The sequence below is a fragment of the Meriones unguiculatus genome, chromosome 5 (assembly GCF_030254825.1).
Source record: "Meriones unguiculatus strain TT.TT164.6M chromosome 5, Bangor_MerUng_6.1, whole genome shotgun sequence".
Classification (NCBI taxonomy): Eukaryota; Metazoa; Chordata; class Mammalia; order Rodentia; family Muridae; genus Meriones; species Meriones unguiculatus.
In genome coordinates this window covers 43,232,357-43,250,616 of record NC_083353.1, presented here as the reverse complement: position 1 = coordinate 43,250,616, position 18,260 = coordinate 43,232,357, and the positions used below count along the sequence as shown (strand labels likewise).

Below are 18,260 nucleotides of genomic sequence, written 5' to 3'. Positions count from 1 at the left end.
TACTGCTGTTCCTTTGGTTCTGTTTCAGTGTGGTGACTGGGGCTTCTTTGAAGGCCCTTTCTACCTTCCCTCAGTTTCAACATGACTTTGATCTGGTTAGTTCTGCTTTGTAGATATGTCCTGTGCTTAGGGTTTTTCCTTAAGGGTCGTTGCTAATGAGATCGCCATTTTTCTTCTTTTTTTTTATTTATTTATTTTATTTCATGTGCATTGGTATTTTGCCTGCCTGTATGAGGGTGTCAGATCCCCTGAAACTGTAGTTACAGAGAGTTGTGAGCTGCCATGTGGGTGCTGGGAATTAAACCTGGGTCCTCTGGATGAGCAGTGAGTATCTTAGCCACTGAGCCATCTCTCCAGCCCAAAGATCACCATTTTTCAATTCAGGATCTCACTATGTAAACCTGCTAGTATAGAACTCAGTGTGGAGTTCTCAGCAGCTTGGAGCATCGTGGGAGGAAGTGAGGTTATTGGACCCCAACATATCCTTTGTTTCCAGGTCACTATGAGGTCAGCAAGTCTCTGACCTCATACAAAGTTTTACCTCCTTTGAAGTTGGTTGTCACAGGTCCTTGGTCACGGAGACAGAAAGCCAACACCTGGCACTGCTGTTACAGTAGCGAACTGACATCTTTATAGTCATAGTTCAGACAAGATACATCTTGACCCATTGTTCCTGCTTCCTAGGAAGCTGCAGACCCTTCTGCATTTAGATTCTGCACATCTGGTTTGAGTTCTCCTGGCTTCCAATTGTGCTGTTGAGACTGAATGTCTTCTTTTAAGCAGTGCCAGAGCCCTGTGCCTGCCCTGCAAGAGCTGTGCTGAGCCACACACATGCCCCCTACGAGTACTTCCCAGTGGTTACCGTCACGAGGCTGACTGCCTCTGTTCAGCCTTGAATTCTGTTCAACTGGCTCGTGGGTTTTGCGGTCTTTCCCCATCAGTCTCCCTGTGTTCTTTATCCAGTTGGCTCTTAGAGAATGTTGAGCAATGTGGGTGGTAGCAGTGCAGCTCCTCACTTGATAGACCAGGACTATTGACTGTAGATTGCTGGGAGAGCCTCTTTTGGATCATGGGAGTTTCCGTCTCTTAGTTTGTATCCCTACAAGAGTTTTGTTTGTTCTTTTTTATAGAGATGCCAAGTTTAATCACGTAATTGAGAGAATAAGGTTTATGTCTTTTTCTCATACTCTACCTGTCATGTCACCGAGCTGAGCCCTGCTTAGCTGTGACAGTAATACTTGATGAATGGCTTCAGGTGGTGTGCCTGTGATTTTGTGAGGCTGTGACTGCTGGGTGAGACAGGCTCGGGCTTTCTGCTGTGCCTTGGTGCCAGGGCTTTTACTAGAACCAGTACATTCATGGGCTTTGCTCTGGAAACATTGTTTTCTGGGTACTTGGCTTCCAAATGGCTCTAATGTCTTAGGATTTCTCATCTCCTTTCTTTTCCCCTAGTTATTGGTCTCTAGCTTTTCTACCCCTGGGATAAATTTTATTGAACATAATTTTACTTTAAAGCATTCATTTAGGAGCTGGGGAGATTGATCAGTTTTTATATTTATTTTCTGTACATTGGTGTTTGCTGCATGTATGTGTAAGTGAGGCTGTCAGGTCCCCTGGAAAAGAGTTACAGACAGTTGTGAGCTGCCGTGTAGGTGCTGGGGATTGAACCTAGGTCGTTTGGAAGAGCATTTAGTGCTCTTAACCACTGAGCCATCTCTTCAGCCCCGTTGCTCAGTTTTTAAAACACCGAGGACATGAGTTCTATTCTCAGGTCCTATGTAAGATGCCAGGGGCAATGGCATGTTTGTCACAGCACTGGGGAGGTAGAGACAGGCAGATTCCTGGGGCTCAGTGGCCAGCCGCACTACCCAGCTTGGCTAGCTCCAGACCAGTGAAAGATCCCATCTCAAAAACCACAGTGGATGGTACGTGAGGGCCGACACTCCAGGTTGTCTTCTAGCCTCCACACACTTGCACACTCGCATTCAATTAGACTTCTAGTTTACTGTTTATGTGTGCGCAGGTGTCTATGTGCGTGCAGATCAGAAAACAACATTCAGGAGTTAGTTCTCTTCTTCCACCATTGGTTCCAGGTTGTCAGGCTTGGTGACAGGGGCCTTGCCGAACCATCTCACCAGCATCGTTTAGACCAGTGGTTCTCGACCTTCCTAGTGCTGTGACCCTTTAGTACAGTTCTTTATTTTGTGGTGCCCCCCCCTTAATATTATTTTTGTTGCTACTTTATAACGAATTTTGCTACTGTTACGAATCATAATGTAAATATTTGATATGCAGGACCTCTGATAGGCAACCCCTGTGAAAGGGTAGTTAGCGCTCCAAAGGAGTCGTGACCCACAGTTTGAGAACAACTAACGTAGACCGTCTAAATTTTATCAGTAAGTCATGTTCACTTTTAAAATCAATTTTGTACTTTTATTGTTTTCTTAATGTCTTTTCTGCTTTATTTACACACACTTATTTTGAGACAAGTTCTAACTATGTAGCCCTGGCTGGCCTGGAACCCAAAGAGGTCCTTTTGCCTCTGCTTCCCAAGTTCTGGAACTAAAGGTGTGTGCCACCATACTAGTTTTATTTTTGAGACAGGTTTTTATTCTGTAGCTCAGCTCTAGCCTAGAACTTGAAGCAATCTTCCTGCCTTAGCCCCCTGAGAACTGGGATTCCAAACACGAGCCACTGTGCCTGGCTTTCATTTATCTTTCTGAATAATAGGCTTTTAGCACTTGGGTCTGTCGGTTTTTTCACTTAAAACAATAGGCACTTATTGGTTTGCGTATTTTGCGGATTTTTAAAAGCAGCTTCTTAGATTGAACACTTAGTTCATGCACATTCAGCCTTTTTTGAAAAATACATGCGTTTGCAGCCATGATAGCTCTGCGAGCTGTTGGCCGCGTCCCTGGACTTCCACACACAACATCCTCATGGTATTAATTTTTGAAAAGACTTGAGGTTTACGGTATGGTGTGCCCTGACTCGAACTATTTAGAAGCACATGCATTTGGGCCTGTGGTTTCCTCTATTGATTAAATCTCATTTGCTTCTGTGCCGACGAGTTTTCTGTCAGCTTGACACAAGCTTGAGTCACCGGAGAGCCTCAATTTAGGAAATGCCTCCATAAGATTGGACTATAGTAAGATGGGTGTAATGGTGAATACCTTTAATTCCAGGCAGCTCTCTGAGTTCAAGGCCAGCCTGGTCTACAGAATGAGTTCCAACACTGCTTCTTAATAAGTGGTTGATGTGGGAGGGCCCAGCCCACTGTGGGTGGGGTCACCTCTAGACAGGTGGTCCTGGATTCTATAAGAAATCAGGCTAGGCAGCAAGCTATGGGGAGCCAGCTAGGCAGCAGCACTCCTCCGTGGCCTCTGCATCAGCCCCTGCCCTGTTTGAGTTCCTGTCCTGCTGTTACAGTAGCGAACTGACATCTTTGATGATGAGCAGTGATGTGAAAAAGTAAGCAAAATACTTTCCTCTCTAAGATATTTTAGTCATGGTGTCTCTTCACAGCACTAGCAATCCCAGCTAACACAGCTCCTTTTACACCTTTAAAAATATTTGTGTGTGTGTGTGTGTGAGAGAGAGAGAGAGAGAGAGAGAGAGAGAGAGAGTGAATGTCACACATATGCTACATGTACAGAGACCACAGAGGGTGTCAGATCTGGAACTGGAGTTTCAGGCAGTTTTCAGTGGTGTGTGTGTGCTGGGAACCAAACGCTGGCCCTCTAGAACAGCAAGCACTGTTAACTGCTGAGCCATCTTTCTAGTCCCTGTCATTTGCTTATTTTTCAGTATTCCTCAATGTTGTATACCTGCCAGTTCCCAGCACATGACACAGAATTCTGGCTGTGTTGGATGTGTGTCACTCAGGAGGGGAAGTAGCCTCTGCCCAGGGCACTAGCTTGTCTTGTGGGAGGTTAGTTTTTTTCAGAGATAGGAGAGGTTTTGTTTGTTTGTTTTAGGCAGGGTTTCTCTGTGTAGCCTTGGCTGTCCTAGAACACTGTAGACCAGGCTGGCCTTGAACTCACAGAGATCTGCCTGCCCCTGCCTCTGCTAGGATTAAAGGTGTGCACCCAGTGAGGTTTATTGCTAACAAGAATGATGAGGAAGAGAATCAGGCCAACGTTGTCCGTAGAGATGCCACAGTACAGTGGGATGAGGAACCCAGGGGAGGGAGATGCTGACCTGGACACATCTCACCCTCCTTTCCAAACCAGATGCCCTCTCCAACAGCTCTTCTTGACACTGCAGCTGCCTCTGACCTGCCCCCTCCAGACAATGGTCACTGTAAGAAAGTGTCCATGATGCTCGAACAGTTCAAAACAGCAAGGCCCATTAACTTTCTGGACTTGTCATTTTGGTTTCAGCATTCCGTGCCTATGGCCTCTGGGTGGCCTGGCTTTGCACGGAAACTTTGCAAGCCAGTTCTTGTCTAACCTGAGCTTGTGTTTAGAGTAAAGCACCAAAATAAATAAATAAATCAGTCACAAACGTTAGCCAGTAGGGGCACTCTTTAGGTCCTATCAGCTTCATCTCACTGTTCCCTTGACTTTACCTCACGGCTTAGCACTAGGTTATACTTTCGTCACTACCCCCAGGATGCCATCAACATCCTCCTCCCAGGTCACTGATGGTTTGCTTGAGTGCTTGTCCTCTACTATTCATGAGACCTAATCAGACCACAATTCCTACTTTAGAAATTAGTTTCTTGGGGCTGGAGAGATGGCTCAGTGGTTAGTAGCACTGGCTGCTCTTCCAGAGAACCCGGGGTTCAATTCCCAGCGCCTACACGGCAGCTCACAACTGTCTGTGACTCCTGTTCCAGGGGATCTGACACCCTCACATAGACATGCACGCAGTCAAAACACCAAAGTATATAAAATAAAAATAAATAAAAATTTTTAAAAAAAGGAATGAGTTTCTTACGGGACAAAGTGTGTGCTTACCCTGACACCCATAATCCTTCACTCTCTAGGACCTGACCCAGCTTTACTGCCCATCAAAATGACACAGGCTGTGCAGTCAGGTCGACCTCTGGCTTGGCGGAGGAAAAGAGGGTCTACACTCCTGTGTTCTAACTGTTGCTGCTTCGCCTTTATCCTTAGGTTCGCTGCTTGTCCTTGTGTTCAGGGTCCTCGCACTGGATAAACTACAGAACTGCTAAATGCCACCTATCTCTGTTTCTCCACTCTCTCCCAATGATGCTCATTCTCCTCAACATATATGACACAGCATGTCCACTGTGTTCTTTCCCTTGAAGCTCGGGTCTTGCCTGTACCTTCTCAACTCCTGTTTTCTAAATAGACTAGAAGAACTGGGTGTATCTGTCTATCTAATGACAGCCCCTGCAGTGAGAAGTGAGTTTACAAAATCATCCAGCATAGGCCAGATGTAATGGCACAAGACTTTAATCACAGCACTTAGGAGGAGGCAGTAGAGGGATCTCTGAGTTGAAGGCCAGTCTTGTCTACATGGGGAGTTCTGGGCTGGCCAGGGCTACAAAACTATACATAACATTAAATTTTTTCTTTATTATTTATTATAATTTATTCACTTTGTATCCTAGCTGTGGCCCTCTCCCTTGTCTCCTCCCAATCCCTCCCTTCCTCCCTCTTCTCATCCCAGGGGAGGAGCCCAGGGGAGGGAGATGCTGACCTGGTGGACACATCTCACCCTCCTTTCCAAACCAGATGCCCTCTCCAACAGCTCTTCTTGACACTGCAGCTGCCTCTGACCTGCCCCCTCTGGACAACGGTCACTGTAAGAAACTGCCCCCCACCCCCAACCCCGCTATGACAGGGCAGCTACAGTTTATTTTGTACAGGTGTTTTCCTAATCCTGGGCGCTGGACAGTTACGATCCAGAGGGCATCTTCACTACTGCGTAAAGAAGCAGGGCATCTTGGGAATTGCCGGAGCTTCCCTCTGTACCTAGAGTGGTTTCTCCCAACCCCGGCTTACCCAATATCCATGCATCCTATGAATGTCTCCACAGACTGAAGGTCCCCTCAGCTGCTCACTGCCCTGTGTGCTTTACTAGCCTTCCTACAGTTGTAGCTCTGGGCCCACACGTCGAGGAATGTTCCTGCTCTCCTGAGACTGAGGAAGACCAATGCCTGTCTTATTTACCACCTTTGTACTCGGCACAGGCGGGAACTTGAAGTCAAGGGAAAACTGCCAGAGACAAAGGCAGTTCTCACAAGATGTCTGCTGACAGGGACAAATCTGCTTAGGCTGTGAAGGCCAGCTGGAAATTCAGGTTTAAACTACACCTGAAGGCAATAGTGTCTCAGGGGTAAGATCACGAACTGACCGGAGTTCAGTTCCCAGCACTCATACGGTGGCTTACAACCGTCTGTGGACATCAAGCGCACACGTGGTGCATATACGCACATGTAGGCAAAACATTCGCACACATAAAATGAAAACAAGCTACACCTGGCACAGAGTTCAGCTCTCTGCTCTTGTCCGGGCTCCTCGCCAAAGCCCGGTCCTCCCTGGCCTTCAGAGCCGCCCCCCGGCCACGTGCCCCAGCAAGCCTTTTCTGATTCTGGCTTCTGTCTCTTTCCCTGAAGCTGGGACCCGGTCTGCTGCACAAAGGGTGCGGGACCCGCTTCTCAGGGATGCTCCAGGGTGAAGTGCTCGAGGCTAGAGGCGCAGGTGCGAAGCCAGACTCCGCAGCAAGGGCCCGCCCCCGAGCCATCCGCTGCATCGATTGGGCGGCTGAGCGCCTGAGTGACGGGTCCGCGGGCCAACGGGGGGCGCGCGCGCCACCGCCTTCGCTTTGCGCGCCCCCGACGCCGGCCGGGGCGCCGCGGCGCTGCGGCTGCGGGCGGCGACGCTGCACCATGGCCCGGCCGCTGCGGGCCGCCCGACTGCCGCCGCCGCTACTGTTGCTGCTGGCCGCGGGTGAGTGAGGCCGGGCCGCGGCGCGTGGGCGCAGCGCGCACAAGGCCAGCGCTGGCAGCGCCGCAGAACAAAGGCTGTGGGGCGCGCGGGGCCGGCCGCGCGCGGGGAGGAGGCGGCGGCGCGGGGCCTGGCGCGGGGACCCCCGAGGCGCCGAGTCCCCGGCGCTGGATGCTCCGTGCCACGCGTGTGCTCGGGGACGGCGGTGGCGGGGCCGCTGCTCCAAGGTGTCCGGGCCCCACCCCTCGCCAGGTGACAGGTGACAGGTGATCAGCCTGCGGCCACCGAGCAGAGGGGTGTGTGCGTGTGTGCGCGCGGGAGGGTGTAGGAAAGCGCAGCAGGGAGGCGAGAGCGCACGGGTGACACCCTTGAAGAAATCGTAGCGTAAAGGTCCAGCGGGTCTCCATAGCGCGTGGGCCGGGGATGCCGAGGGCTGAGAGCGAGCTGCGTGGCCGTGGCCGGTTGGATGTTTACAAGTGCGTGGAGCTTGCCTGGGAAGGCGTGTGCGTGTCGTTGTGAACGCGTGTCCTCGACTGCGCGGGGCAACTTTATTAGGAGCTGACAAAGGGGTAGGTCTGCGACAGCGACTGCCGCCACACAGGGCTGTGTGTGTGAGACTCCGTACGTGGTTTCCATTCAGCAGTCGCAGCAGGAACATCGTTAGTGTGGGTGTGTGACAGGTCTGGGCCTGAGGCAGGTAAGAAATGGATATGTCTGCGTGAGGGAGAAAAAAAAGACAGCTTCTCAGGGTAGACATGGGAATCAGGGTTGTGTGGTGAGTGTGTGTGTGTGTGTGTGTGTGTGTGTGTGTGTGTGTGTAGGGGGCTGGCACAAGAGCTTGACAGGCTCAGAGGCAAGCCATCACCACAGAAGGAGAGGGAGGAAGGCTGACTGCAAAGGTGGGTCAGACCAGGACATGGTAGAGAAGCTTTTCAGGGAAGGGTGGAGATGGGACCCCATCCTAAGGTGGGCCTGGTGCAGAAGCAGGGGCCTGGGCTGGGTGGGCTACCAGACTCCATGAACAGCTCCCGGCCACTTCCTCTCCAGTGGAGACAGGCGTGGGACTGGCTACTAGTACTCAGGCACCTTCCCCACCAAAACCCCCTCTGTGTAATGTATGCAAATTGGGTGGTGCCTGTATGAGGGGAGGGGCCAACCTTGCTTGATATGGACAGGTGGTGGGCCCTTACTTTGAGACTGTTAATGACAGAACCCCAGGAAAATGTCGCGGGCTGGGGTGGAGAGGGTGTTTAGGGTTGTGTGTACCTGTAATTCCAGCTGTTGGGAACCTAAGGAGGTAGGCAGATTGGGAGTGCAAAGACCAGTCTCTAAATAAATAAGTTGATAAAAAGAGAATAAGACAAAAAGGCTGGGAGGGGACCGGCCCCTCACACTGCTGTGCCTACCATGGGCAGGTGAGATTAGCAAGAGCACATTTTGGGGGGAAATTGATTGATGTTGGCATCAGACCGTCTGCCTTGTTAGACGCAGTCCTTTCTGGAAGGTCTGCTGTCTCCCCGAGTGGGAGCCACACCAGCCCTGCCAACAGAACAAGTCAGGACCCAGGCCTGGCTCTCATGGCCCCATCCTAGTGACCAGTGGTAAGATGGTCGGGCCGCCTCCCTCCTCTCTCCCACCACACTCTCTCCACTAGCATGCCCCTGCCTCTGTGCAGGCACACGCGTGTCTATCAGCATGCCTCTTTTTTTACACCTTTGTGTAGAAGAAGCACTCTCTCAGCAGAGCAGTCAGTGGAGTCGGGATGGGGGATGGGGGTGTAGTTATGGTGGTGCTAGAGCATTTGTGTTGTGGCTGCCACTGTGGGCTGTGGGGGCAGAGTGGCAGACGCTGCCCGGCCACCTCCCGGGCTGGTGTCTGCTGAGGGCTTAGGGGGATCTGACTTGAAAGCTGCTGACGAGGGGAGGGCCCTGTGCAGCTGGTGGGAGACAGAGCAGACTGCCAGGACCCAGTGGAGCTGCTGTGTGAAGACTCCCTGGGTCCTGGGGCCTTGGCTTTCTGTTACCTTAAGATGTCTGCCTGTTTCCTCGGCCCCCTTTTCTGGGGCTTGTTTGGATCTGATTTTCCTTGATGCTGATGGCCCCATCCCTGCCTGTGTGCCTTTTCCTTTTTGCCTCCCTTCGGAGTGATGAAGTAACAGAAAATTCAGTGAGCTCGAGGAAGAAGATGAATCACACAGGGAGCATAATTCTGGCATTTTCAGTCAGCTGGAGACTCCACTGAGGCAGCCTAATTTTTGAATGAAATAAACAGAATGGACAGGGGCTCACCTATTCTGGTGTCCTCTTATGGTGGGCAGGACTGAAGAGAAATACCCTCCCCCCACCACCACCACACACACACATTGCCTAAGTAATTACTTACTATCAAAGCCTTTGAAAATATTTAGGTCTATATAAAGACAGAGCAGCCATGGCAAGGAGCATACTTTCCAAAGAATGAAAATTGGTTGAGAAAAAGTGAAAAACAAAGAAATATCAGATTCTCCCCACCCCACCCCCCTTTCAAAGTGAGATTTCTGTCTTTGTTAATGCTTACACACCGCCAGGAAAGGTGGATAAAGAAGAGATGCTGGGGGGGGGTGTCAATGCCAGCTGCTGGGGATGGAGTCAGAGAGTGGAGGCCCCACCTGGGTCATGGCAATGTCAAGGTGCAGACCCAGGCTCATCCTGGCTGAGGAAGAAGCATCACCTCCCTAGCCTGTGGGAAGTACACAGCTGTACTCTACTGTCTTGAGGCAGCTGGCCGGAGTACTGGGCAGGTCAAGGTCCAGCTGGCCCCGGGCCACTTCTCTATCACACTTAAGTTAGGTTTTTGTTTGTTTGTTTGCTTTTTCAAGATAGGGTTTCATTATGTCCTGTCCTGGGACTCACTATGTAGACCAGGCTGGCCTTGAATTCACAATAAGATCTGCCTGCCTCAACCTCCCAAGTGCTGGGATTAAAGGCTAGCACCACCACACCCAGCTAAATCAGGTCCCCACATCTCTTCAGGACCCGTGTGGTGTGTGAGGAAGACCAACTTTACTCTCTCCTAGTGTGGCTGAGCTGTGTCTGCCCTAGCATCCTTGCAGAGGCACAGCGTGTGGATGAAGCCTTACCCCTCGTGGCCTCGGAAGCGTGGCTGCTCAGGCACCCTAGGAACCTGTACAATATTCGGGGTTTAATTAGCACACACATCCCTCATCACCTGACGTTTTCTTCTTCCCGGGATGCATGAATGAGTTTTTCCAGATTGGTTTCTCTCATTTGGCTCCTCGCCATCCCTGTTCCCCAGCCCTGGGGAGGCTGCTTCTGCAAACGAGGGCTGCTGTAGCAGCTGGCATCTTTATACAATTTAGATTCCATTTCTCCCCAAACTGCTAATTTCCCTGCAAAAAGAGGCTGTCCAGTGTCCATCTTTGTATCAGCAGGGAAGGCCTGGCACACCACTTGGCTCGGACCAAAAGCTCAGGAGTGACCACATGACTCTTGTGTGAATTTTACCTGCAATGAGAGGGTACACTCCCTGTGAGCGAATCTCAGTTTTAACTGGCATTGGGTGACAGGATTCTGTGGATCTGTTCTGCTTTTTTTTTTTTTTTTAATTAGAAAATAAGTGTTAAATAAACAAGGACAGTTTATACAAGTGTTTCTAAACCGGGCCCCTGTGGACCTGGGGCTGAGAGATTCATGGAGGATAGCATTCAGGATGCACTTTGCAGAAAGCAGAGCCCTCCACCTGGCCTTAGCTTGGAAGCCCAGGCAGAGTGTCCCAAGGAAAGGGGTGCCCTCCAGTCCTCAGTGCTGGCCTCCCTCCTTGGCACCTACATCCCTTGGGGTAGCTATGCTGTCTTGAATATTGTTTGATGCAGCCCAGCCCAGCAAATAATTACTTCCCAAACCTCCTTCACAGAACATCTGCAAGACCTTCCTGTGGGAGAAGCAGCTAATTACAGCTCTTTCTATTAACTTAATCCCATGAGTCCTCGGTGATTTCATCTGTAAAACAAGAGGGTCCGACACAATTATTATTTATTCACTCAAGGGCTTGTTGTGTACCAGGAACTAGACACAGCAGTGTCGAGGGACACACTATGCACTTGCTACCTGAGGGAGGTCGTTTGATTGTCTGTTACCATTGGGGAGCAAACTATAGGGTCAAGACTTCGATGACAAAGATTGGCACCCTGCCCAGCCTAGTGATCAGGAAGGCTGCTCAGAAAATATTTGAGACTGGGACATTGACTCAGTGGATAAGAGTGATGGCTGTACACATGTGAAGACCTGAGTTAGAGTCCCAGCACCTATAGGAAGGGCTGGGCATGGCCGCACATACCTGTAACCCTGTAACCTCGTAACCCCAGCTTTGGGGGTAGACACAGGTGGATCTTGGAGTTTGCTGACCAGCCAGCTAAGCTTCCATTTCAGTGAGAGACCCTAGCTCAAGGGAGTAAAGCAGAGAAAGATAGAGAAAGCCACCTGACATTCTCCTCCGGCCTCTGCCTGTGCATGCATGCTCACATGCATACAACGTGCACATGCACGCGTGCGCACACACACACACACCTGGGGAGGGGTGGAAATGAGAGAGAGAACACTCTGTGTCCAGAGGCAGGAGTGAAAATCAGGCAGGTGGGGAGGCTGAAGAGATGGCTCAGCAGCTGGGATCACTTGGTGCCCTTGCAGAGGACCTGGATTCAGTTCTCAGCACCCACGCTGCAGTTCACAATTCCGGTTCCAGGGAATCCAGTGCCCTCAGCCTGGCTCCAGGGACTCCTCATGCTGGTGGTTCGTGGAGGCACACATTCAGAAAAAAATAAAAATAACAGATCTTTGGAAACTAGGGAGGGGAGACACAGGGATAAATGGATGTTTGTGCAGAAGGCATAGATTGTGTGAACAAAGGAGGTTGTAATGGTCTGGAAATCTCTAGAAACTCAGTTTAAAGCACAGAGCACGAGTGGGGAATGATTGTGATTGTGGAGAGTGGAGGAGAGGTACTGGGGTATGTCACTGATAGAGAGCCCTTTTGCTGCCGTGAAGGATCCGGCTGGGTCATCTTTGTGATGGGATGGCAGGCACATATTTGGCTGTCAGAAAGCTGCTCTGAGCTTTGCTATTCCAAGTGTGGTCTGTGGACCAACAGCATTACTCATCCATACAGAGCCAGGCACACTGGGTGAGTCATGCATACACTCAGGCCCTGGTGGCACTCAGCTCCAGAGGGTAGTATGGAGGAGAGCTGTACGCAGTAAGCCGTGGCAGGGGATCCTGAAATACCTGAGAGGTCCCTGGGGCACTGTCTCTGCAGAGAGTTGGCAGGAAGGAATCAAGGATAATCATGGGCCAGTATGTTGGGAATGTGAGGCTTAGAGAAGCTCCTCTGCCTTCTCAAGATGGTGACCTTCCTCCCAAAGCTGGCCTTTTGAGCTGTGAGCAGTGTGGACCTCATCCCAACAATGTGGCCTTGGCTGCTTTGTCCCAGTGTGATGTGTGAAGTACTGTGTGTGTGTGCTTTCTTGGGGAGCACCATTGTCCACTCTGTAGAATGAGTGGAGAACGAACGTTCCCAGGTTCTGCCCAGGCTTTGCTCCCTTCCCAGCAGCATTTCCTGCTCAGCTTTCTTCCTTCTCTTGCAGTTGGGCTAGGACAGGCACCGTGCTGTCATTCTGTGTGTGTTTTTAGGCCTCTTATGTACCTGTTACACTCTGCTATGGTGACCTGTCTTCTCCCTGGGCTCCACTAGAAACTGGCACCATGAAGATTAGAGACTCTATCTTTCTTATTTCTGTAGCTACCTGTGCATGTATAATGCCTGGTGCAAAGCCAGCATTTACAGAAAGGCTTTTTGGGTGAAGGAATGGAGTTTGGCTGTTCAAATCCTACTCTGATATAAAAACTCCATTTATAACCTTTCTAAGTATACACTCAGCATACATCACCTTTCTCACTATACATGCAAGCTGTGTCAAATTTGGGGCTGTCTAACAAACCACCCCTAAGTTTTGTGACCTAAAACAGAACTTCTTGGGATGGCAAGACAACTCAGTAGGTAAGGGCATTTGTCATCAAGCCTGATAACCTGAATTCAGTCTCTCCAAGTCACATGGTAGAAGGAAAGAGCTGACTCCCAAAAGTTGTCCTTTGACATCCATGCACATATGTACATGCAAATGCAAACACACACATACACACACACACACACACACACACACACACGAGAGAGAGAGAGAGAGAGAGAGAGAGAGAGAGAGAATAAATGTAAATTTAAAAACTAACAAAAACCTTAAAAACTTCTTTTTGTTATTATCATTATTATTATTATAATCATTGTTATTATTATTTAGTGTGAATGGATGTTTCACTGTGAACCATGTACCATGTGTGTGCAGAAGAGGGCATCAGATCTCCCGGAACTGGACTTACAGATGGTTGTGAGCCACCATGTAGGTACTGGGAATTGAACAAGATTGTTCTTGGCGAGAGCAGCTAGGGCCCTTCACCCCTGAGCCATCTCTCTAGCCCCAACCCCCAGAAATTCTTGATGTGATCACCAAACTAGAATCATGAACCTGGGAACTTTCTAGAAATGTGGATTGGTGGGGCTCTTCTCAGAACTGGGCTCAAATCTTGTCTGTGGCTTACCTCTGTTTAACTCAGTCGCTCTGTCTCTGTCTCTCTGTCTCTCTGTCTCTCTGTCTCTCTCTCTCTCTCTCTCACACACACACACACACACACACACACACACACACACACACACTGCGAGTCCCTACTGGCTCAGGGGTAAGAGGCACTGGCCTTGAACAAACTATTTATTTAGCTCATGACTCCAGGCAGTGTAGCCTGGGACCTGCTGGCAGTTCTCACCTCAGCCAGACTCCTTCAAGTTTCACCTCAGCTTGTCCTGGCCAGTTCTGTCACACCAGGCTTCAGCTGGGACACTATGCTAACCCAGTTGCTTTCTAAACAGGCTCTTGTTCTAGATCAGGCTAGCCTGGGCAGGTTGGCCTGAAGTCCTAAGAGAATAAAGCTTGCAAAACCCTTAAGGCCTGTTATGAAGATGGTGCTGGGGCTCAGGTCTGAGGAGTGGGAACTTAGCTTCAAGGGGGGAACTGCAAAGTCACACTTTGGAGGTGTGTCCTCCTGGAGGACACTTTTCCAGAGCCTCAGAGAAGAACCTTACATCTCGGTGGGTTCTGGATTGGATCCAGCACCCTGGCTCACTACCATCCACCTGTTACGGGATGGTATTGCTCTTCCCCATAATATCAGGACAGAAAAACCACAAGAATATTCTTAGGGTCTCCCTATGATGGGATGAGAGTTGGACTGGAAGGACTCATTGGCATCCTTTTCTGGAGACCAAAGGGAGCCTTGTAGGAGCTGGACCTCAAGAAGATTGCCATGGCTCCCTCCAGCCTCTAGATGTCTGGAGACCATGAATATGTAGTGGTACCCTTTCCCACATGAGTTGGTAACATGGATATAGGAGAATAGCTTCAGCTTCATGAAGCCAGGCCCACCTGGCAGCAGGACCTTTGACCTTAGACCTGATATCTGGGACAGCCAGAGATGAAAAGGTGTGATAACTCCTAGATTCTGAGCCAGAAATACCCCTGTCCACAGGACACACCCAGGTAGAGCACAGCAGTGTCTCTGGGTCCTGCCTCCCAGCAGAGTACCTGTCACCAGGTGTAACTTGGTCTCCCACAGCTCAGAGTGAGGCCTGTGGATGAGCTTGCTGAGAGTGGAGTATCTCTGAGCCACAGAGTGGAAGGGACCGGCATGCCAGCTCTCGCCCTGTGGTTCTCTTGGTTTCCTTTGCCTCCACAGTCAGCCTGTGGGGGCTCTGAGGCCATGCTGACATTGATGAGACCTGAAACTCACATTAAGCTTTTCTTCTCCTTCCCTCCCTCCCTCCCTCCCTCCCTCCCTCCCTCCCTCCCTCCTATTTGGGTTTTTTTGAGACAAGGTCTCACTGTGGAGCCCAAATTATAAGCGCAGGATTGCAATCCTCCTGCCTCAGCCTCCAGAGTTCTGGGATTACAGGCATGAGCTCAATCTTTTCTTTTTCTTTTTTTTTTAACATTTATTTTTTTTATATAGCATTCTGCCTGTATGCTTACATGTATGCTTACATGCCAGAACAGGGCACCAGATCCACTTATAGATGGTTGTGAGCTACCATGTGGTTGCTGGGAATTGAACTCAGGACCTTTGGTAGAACAGCCAGTGCTCTTAACCTCTGAGCCATCTCTCCAGTCCTTCAATCTTTTCTTAGATGCAGGTGAAGACACAGCCCATTGTCTGCTCCTGTGGCACTCTGGGCGGAGGAATTCCCGGCCTGTGCTTTCTTCAGGTCCCTGTATAGCAATACACGCAGTACCTGGAGGCTCTCTGGGGATAGACAGCTCTGCCCTAGAACAAGTGCTCCTGCCCCTGGGACTAGGGGCTTGGAGTGACTGTCCATGTTTTAGAAATGAGGACCCCAAGATTGGATGTAACGGATGAACCTGGAGTCCCTCAGCACAGGGAGAAAAGACAAGTATAAACTTGTTTGGTTTTTTTTTTGGTACCCTGCCTGCCTCCCCTTCTAGCCCTCTTAAGCCCCACTGATCCCACCCAGATGCTTTCCTATTGGTCAGTGTGTTATTCCTGGCCCGGAGCTGACCGAAAGGTGCGTAATGTACCTGACATTCCCACAGTTTCTGTTGGAACTCTGTGGTCCTTTTCCTCCCTTCAGCAGCCAAGCACTGTCTTCCTCATCAGGGGGTTGAGGCGATTAACATTCAGATACTGTTTGTAAAGCACTTTGCACATGGCCCTGAAAATATGAGGTCTTGTTTTTACTATAAACATCACTGAAATTTTCCCTTCATTATAGTCACAGCAGGCCAGAGTCCCCAACCAATGCAGGGTGGGAGCTTAGAGCTGATCTCTCCATACCCCTGGTATTCTGGGTCTTAGGGAGGGTGTAGAGGGCATTCCCAGAAACCTCCTGGTCTTCCAGGTGAGCAGCTGAGACCCAGGGCCTTGAGCAACTTCTCAAAGCATTCAGGGAGATGGTGAGCAGTCTAGCCATGACGCTGGTCAATACTACAATTCTGCTGTTCTCAGTGTCAGAGGGAAGAGAGGGAAGATGATCCTTTTTCATTTGTAGTCTGGTCTTTGTCTATTTTGTCTTGATAAATCAGGAAGGTCCAAGAGTTTAAACAAACATACAGAATTACCAGCACTGCTGAGTCTGCCCTGCAACCTTGCGTGGGTGATTAAACTGCACCCAGGAGACTTGCTGTGATGCGAATGACATCTGATGCAGCTTGGAAGAGTTTCAGGCTGGGGTGCAAACTTAGAGAACATTGTCACATGCAGAGCAAGGTCCTTGGCTCGCATTCGTACCTGCAGCGTCTGGCAGGGCTACCAGACTGGGACAGAGGAGCTTTCTGAGTGTCCTGGGGACGAGGAGATCAGGGTCATCAAGTCCTCACTCCCTGCTGGTCCTCTTGCCGCTGTCACGGGGGAGACTGAACACATACAGAGGGCATCTCAGGTGCCCTTGGAGCCCGAGTGCTGAGAAGGGTCCATCTTTGTGGTATGTCATTGCCACTCCTAATGTCTGGCTTTGCATTTACAGGAGCTTCCCTTGGTGCCTGTGCAGCAGGCGTGGATGAACCTGGCCCTGAGGGCCTCACATCCACCTCCCTGCTTGACCTGCTGTTGCCCACTGACTTTGAGCCACTGGACTCGGAGGAGCCCAGCGAGGCCATGGGTCTAGGTGCTGGCCTAGCCCCGGGCTCGGGCTTCCCCAGTGAGGACAGCGAGGAGTCCCGGCTGCTGCAGCCACCACAGTACTTCTGGGAAGAAGAGGAACTGAACGGCTCCAGCTTGGACCTGGGTCCCACTGCAGGTAGCTCTGATCTCTTATCTCTACACAGGATACCAGGAGTGGTCTATGTTGGCTGTGGCCACGGGGCAGTTTCTACTCCAGTCCCTTCTCCCTTTCACTCTGTTGTCCTCCAGGCTGCCGTCCATCTGTCATCATGGCCACATCTCTGAGACTGTTTCTCTCTAACAGTGGCTAGTGTTTAATGAAGCCCAGGCACCCACACATACAGCCTGGGGCTGGTAAGCAGTACACGGAGCAAGCTTGCTGTACTTGCAGCCCTGGCCTCTGCAGTGATATTGGCTTTCGGGGTCCTCTTTTTAAAGATTAGGAAAGGAGAACCATAGTATCAGAAACCGGCCACAGATCTTCTTCCTAAGCTATGACATGCTCAGTAGATTTATCATTGTTTTAAAACAAGAATTGGTTAAGAGCACTGGTTGCTCTTCTAGAGGACCTGGGTTTGATTCCCAGCGTCTACATGGTGGCTCACAGCTGTCTCTAATTCCAGATCCAGGGGACCGGATACCTCTTCTGCACTCCTAGGGCACACGGTGCACAGACAGACACACATGCAGGGACAACTCTCATGCACCTTAAAATAAAAAATATATATCTAAAAAACTTACATGAATATTAGTGGGGTGTGGTGGCCCTGGCTTTAATCCCAGCACTCAGGAGGCAGAGACAGAGGCAGAGGCAGCTCTGTGAGTTTTAAGTCAGCTTGTGGGTGAGACCTTGTATCAGAAGGAGGAGGAGGAGGGCATAAACACTGTAGAAGGTTTAAAAAAAAAACAACAACAAACAATACCCCAACAAAACAAAGAAATTAAACAACAACAACAAAAAAAAAACAAAGTTAATTCAAAGGAAATAAAGCCACCCATAATCTGATGACAGAAAACTGAAAAACTGGAACTATAAGGAACATTCTAGTTTCATTTGACATGTTTCCTAAGATATTTCCATATTATTATCCTTCTACAACCTGATTTTTTTCCTCATACAGGTTTCCTTTATTTTTATTTTATGTGTATGGGTGTTTTGCTAGCATATATTTCTGTGTACCATGTGGGTGCCTGCTGCCCAAGGAGACCAGAAGAGGGGTACAGATTCCTGAGACTGGATTGCAGACAGTTGCAAACTATCATATAGGTGCTGGCAATCAAACCAGGACCTCCGGAAGAACAGTTGGTGCCCATGACTTCTGAGCCACCTCTCCACCCATGACCATCTGAACATTTTGTTTTTTGTTTTTTTGAGACAAGGTTTCTCTATGTAGCCTTGGCTGTCCTGAACTCACTTTGTAGACCAGGTGGCCTTGAACTCACAGAGCTCGGCCTTACTCTGCCTCCCCGAGTACTGGGATTGTAGGTGGTGTGCCCTGGCCCGACCACCTGATTGTTAACAGTTGTGTAGTCTCTCACATATGGTTGTCAGATGGTCTGAGCTCATCCC

At 50.0% G+C, this 18,260-nt stretch overlaps 1 protein-coding gene across 1 annotated transcript in view; it reads left to right on the top strand.

Moving 5' to 3' along the window:
* Nucleotides 1-6,793: 6,793 nt before the first annotated feature.
* The window catches only part of Podxl2 (podocalyxin like 2), a 30,580-nt gene continuing 19,113 nt past the window's right edge, over nt 6,794-18,260 (top strand). The window contains exons 1-2 of the mRNA XM_021646868.2: nt 6,794-6,923; nt 16,554-16,826. Coding sequence (XP_021502543.1) covers nt 6,863-6,923; nt 16,554-16,826 — 334 coding nt within the window. The 5' untranslated portion in view covers nt 6,794-6,862. The remainder of the gene's footprint in view (nt 6,924-16,553; nt 16,827-18,260) is intronic.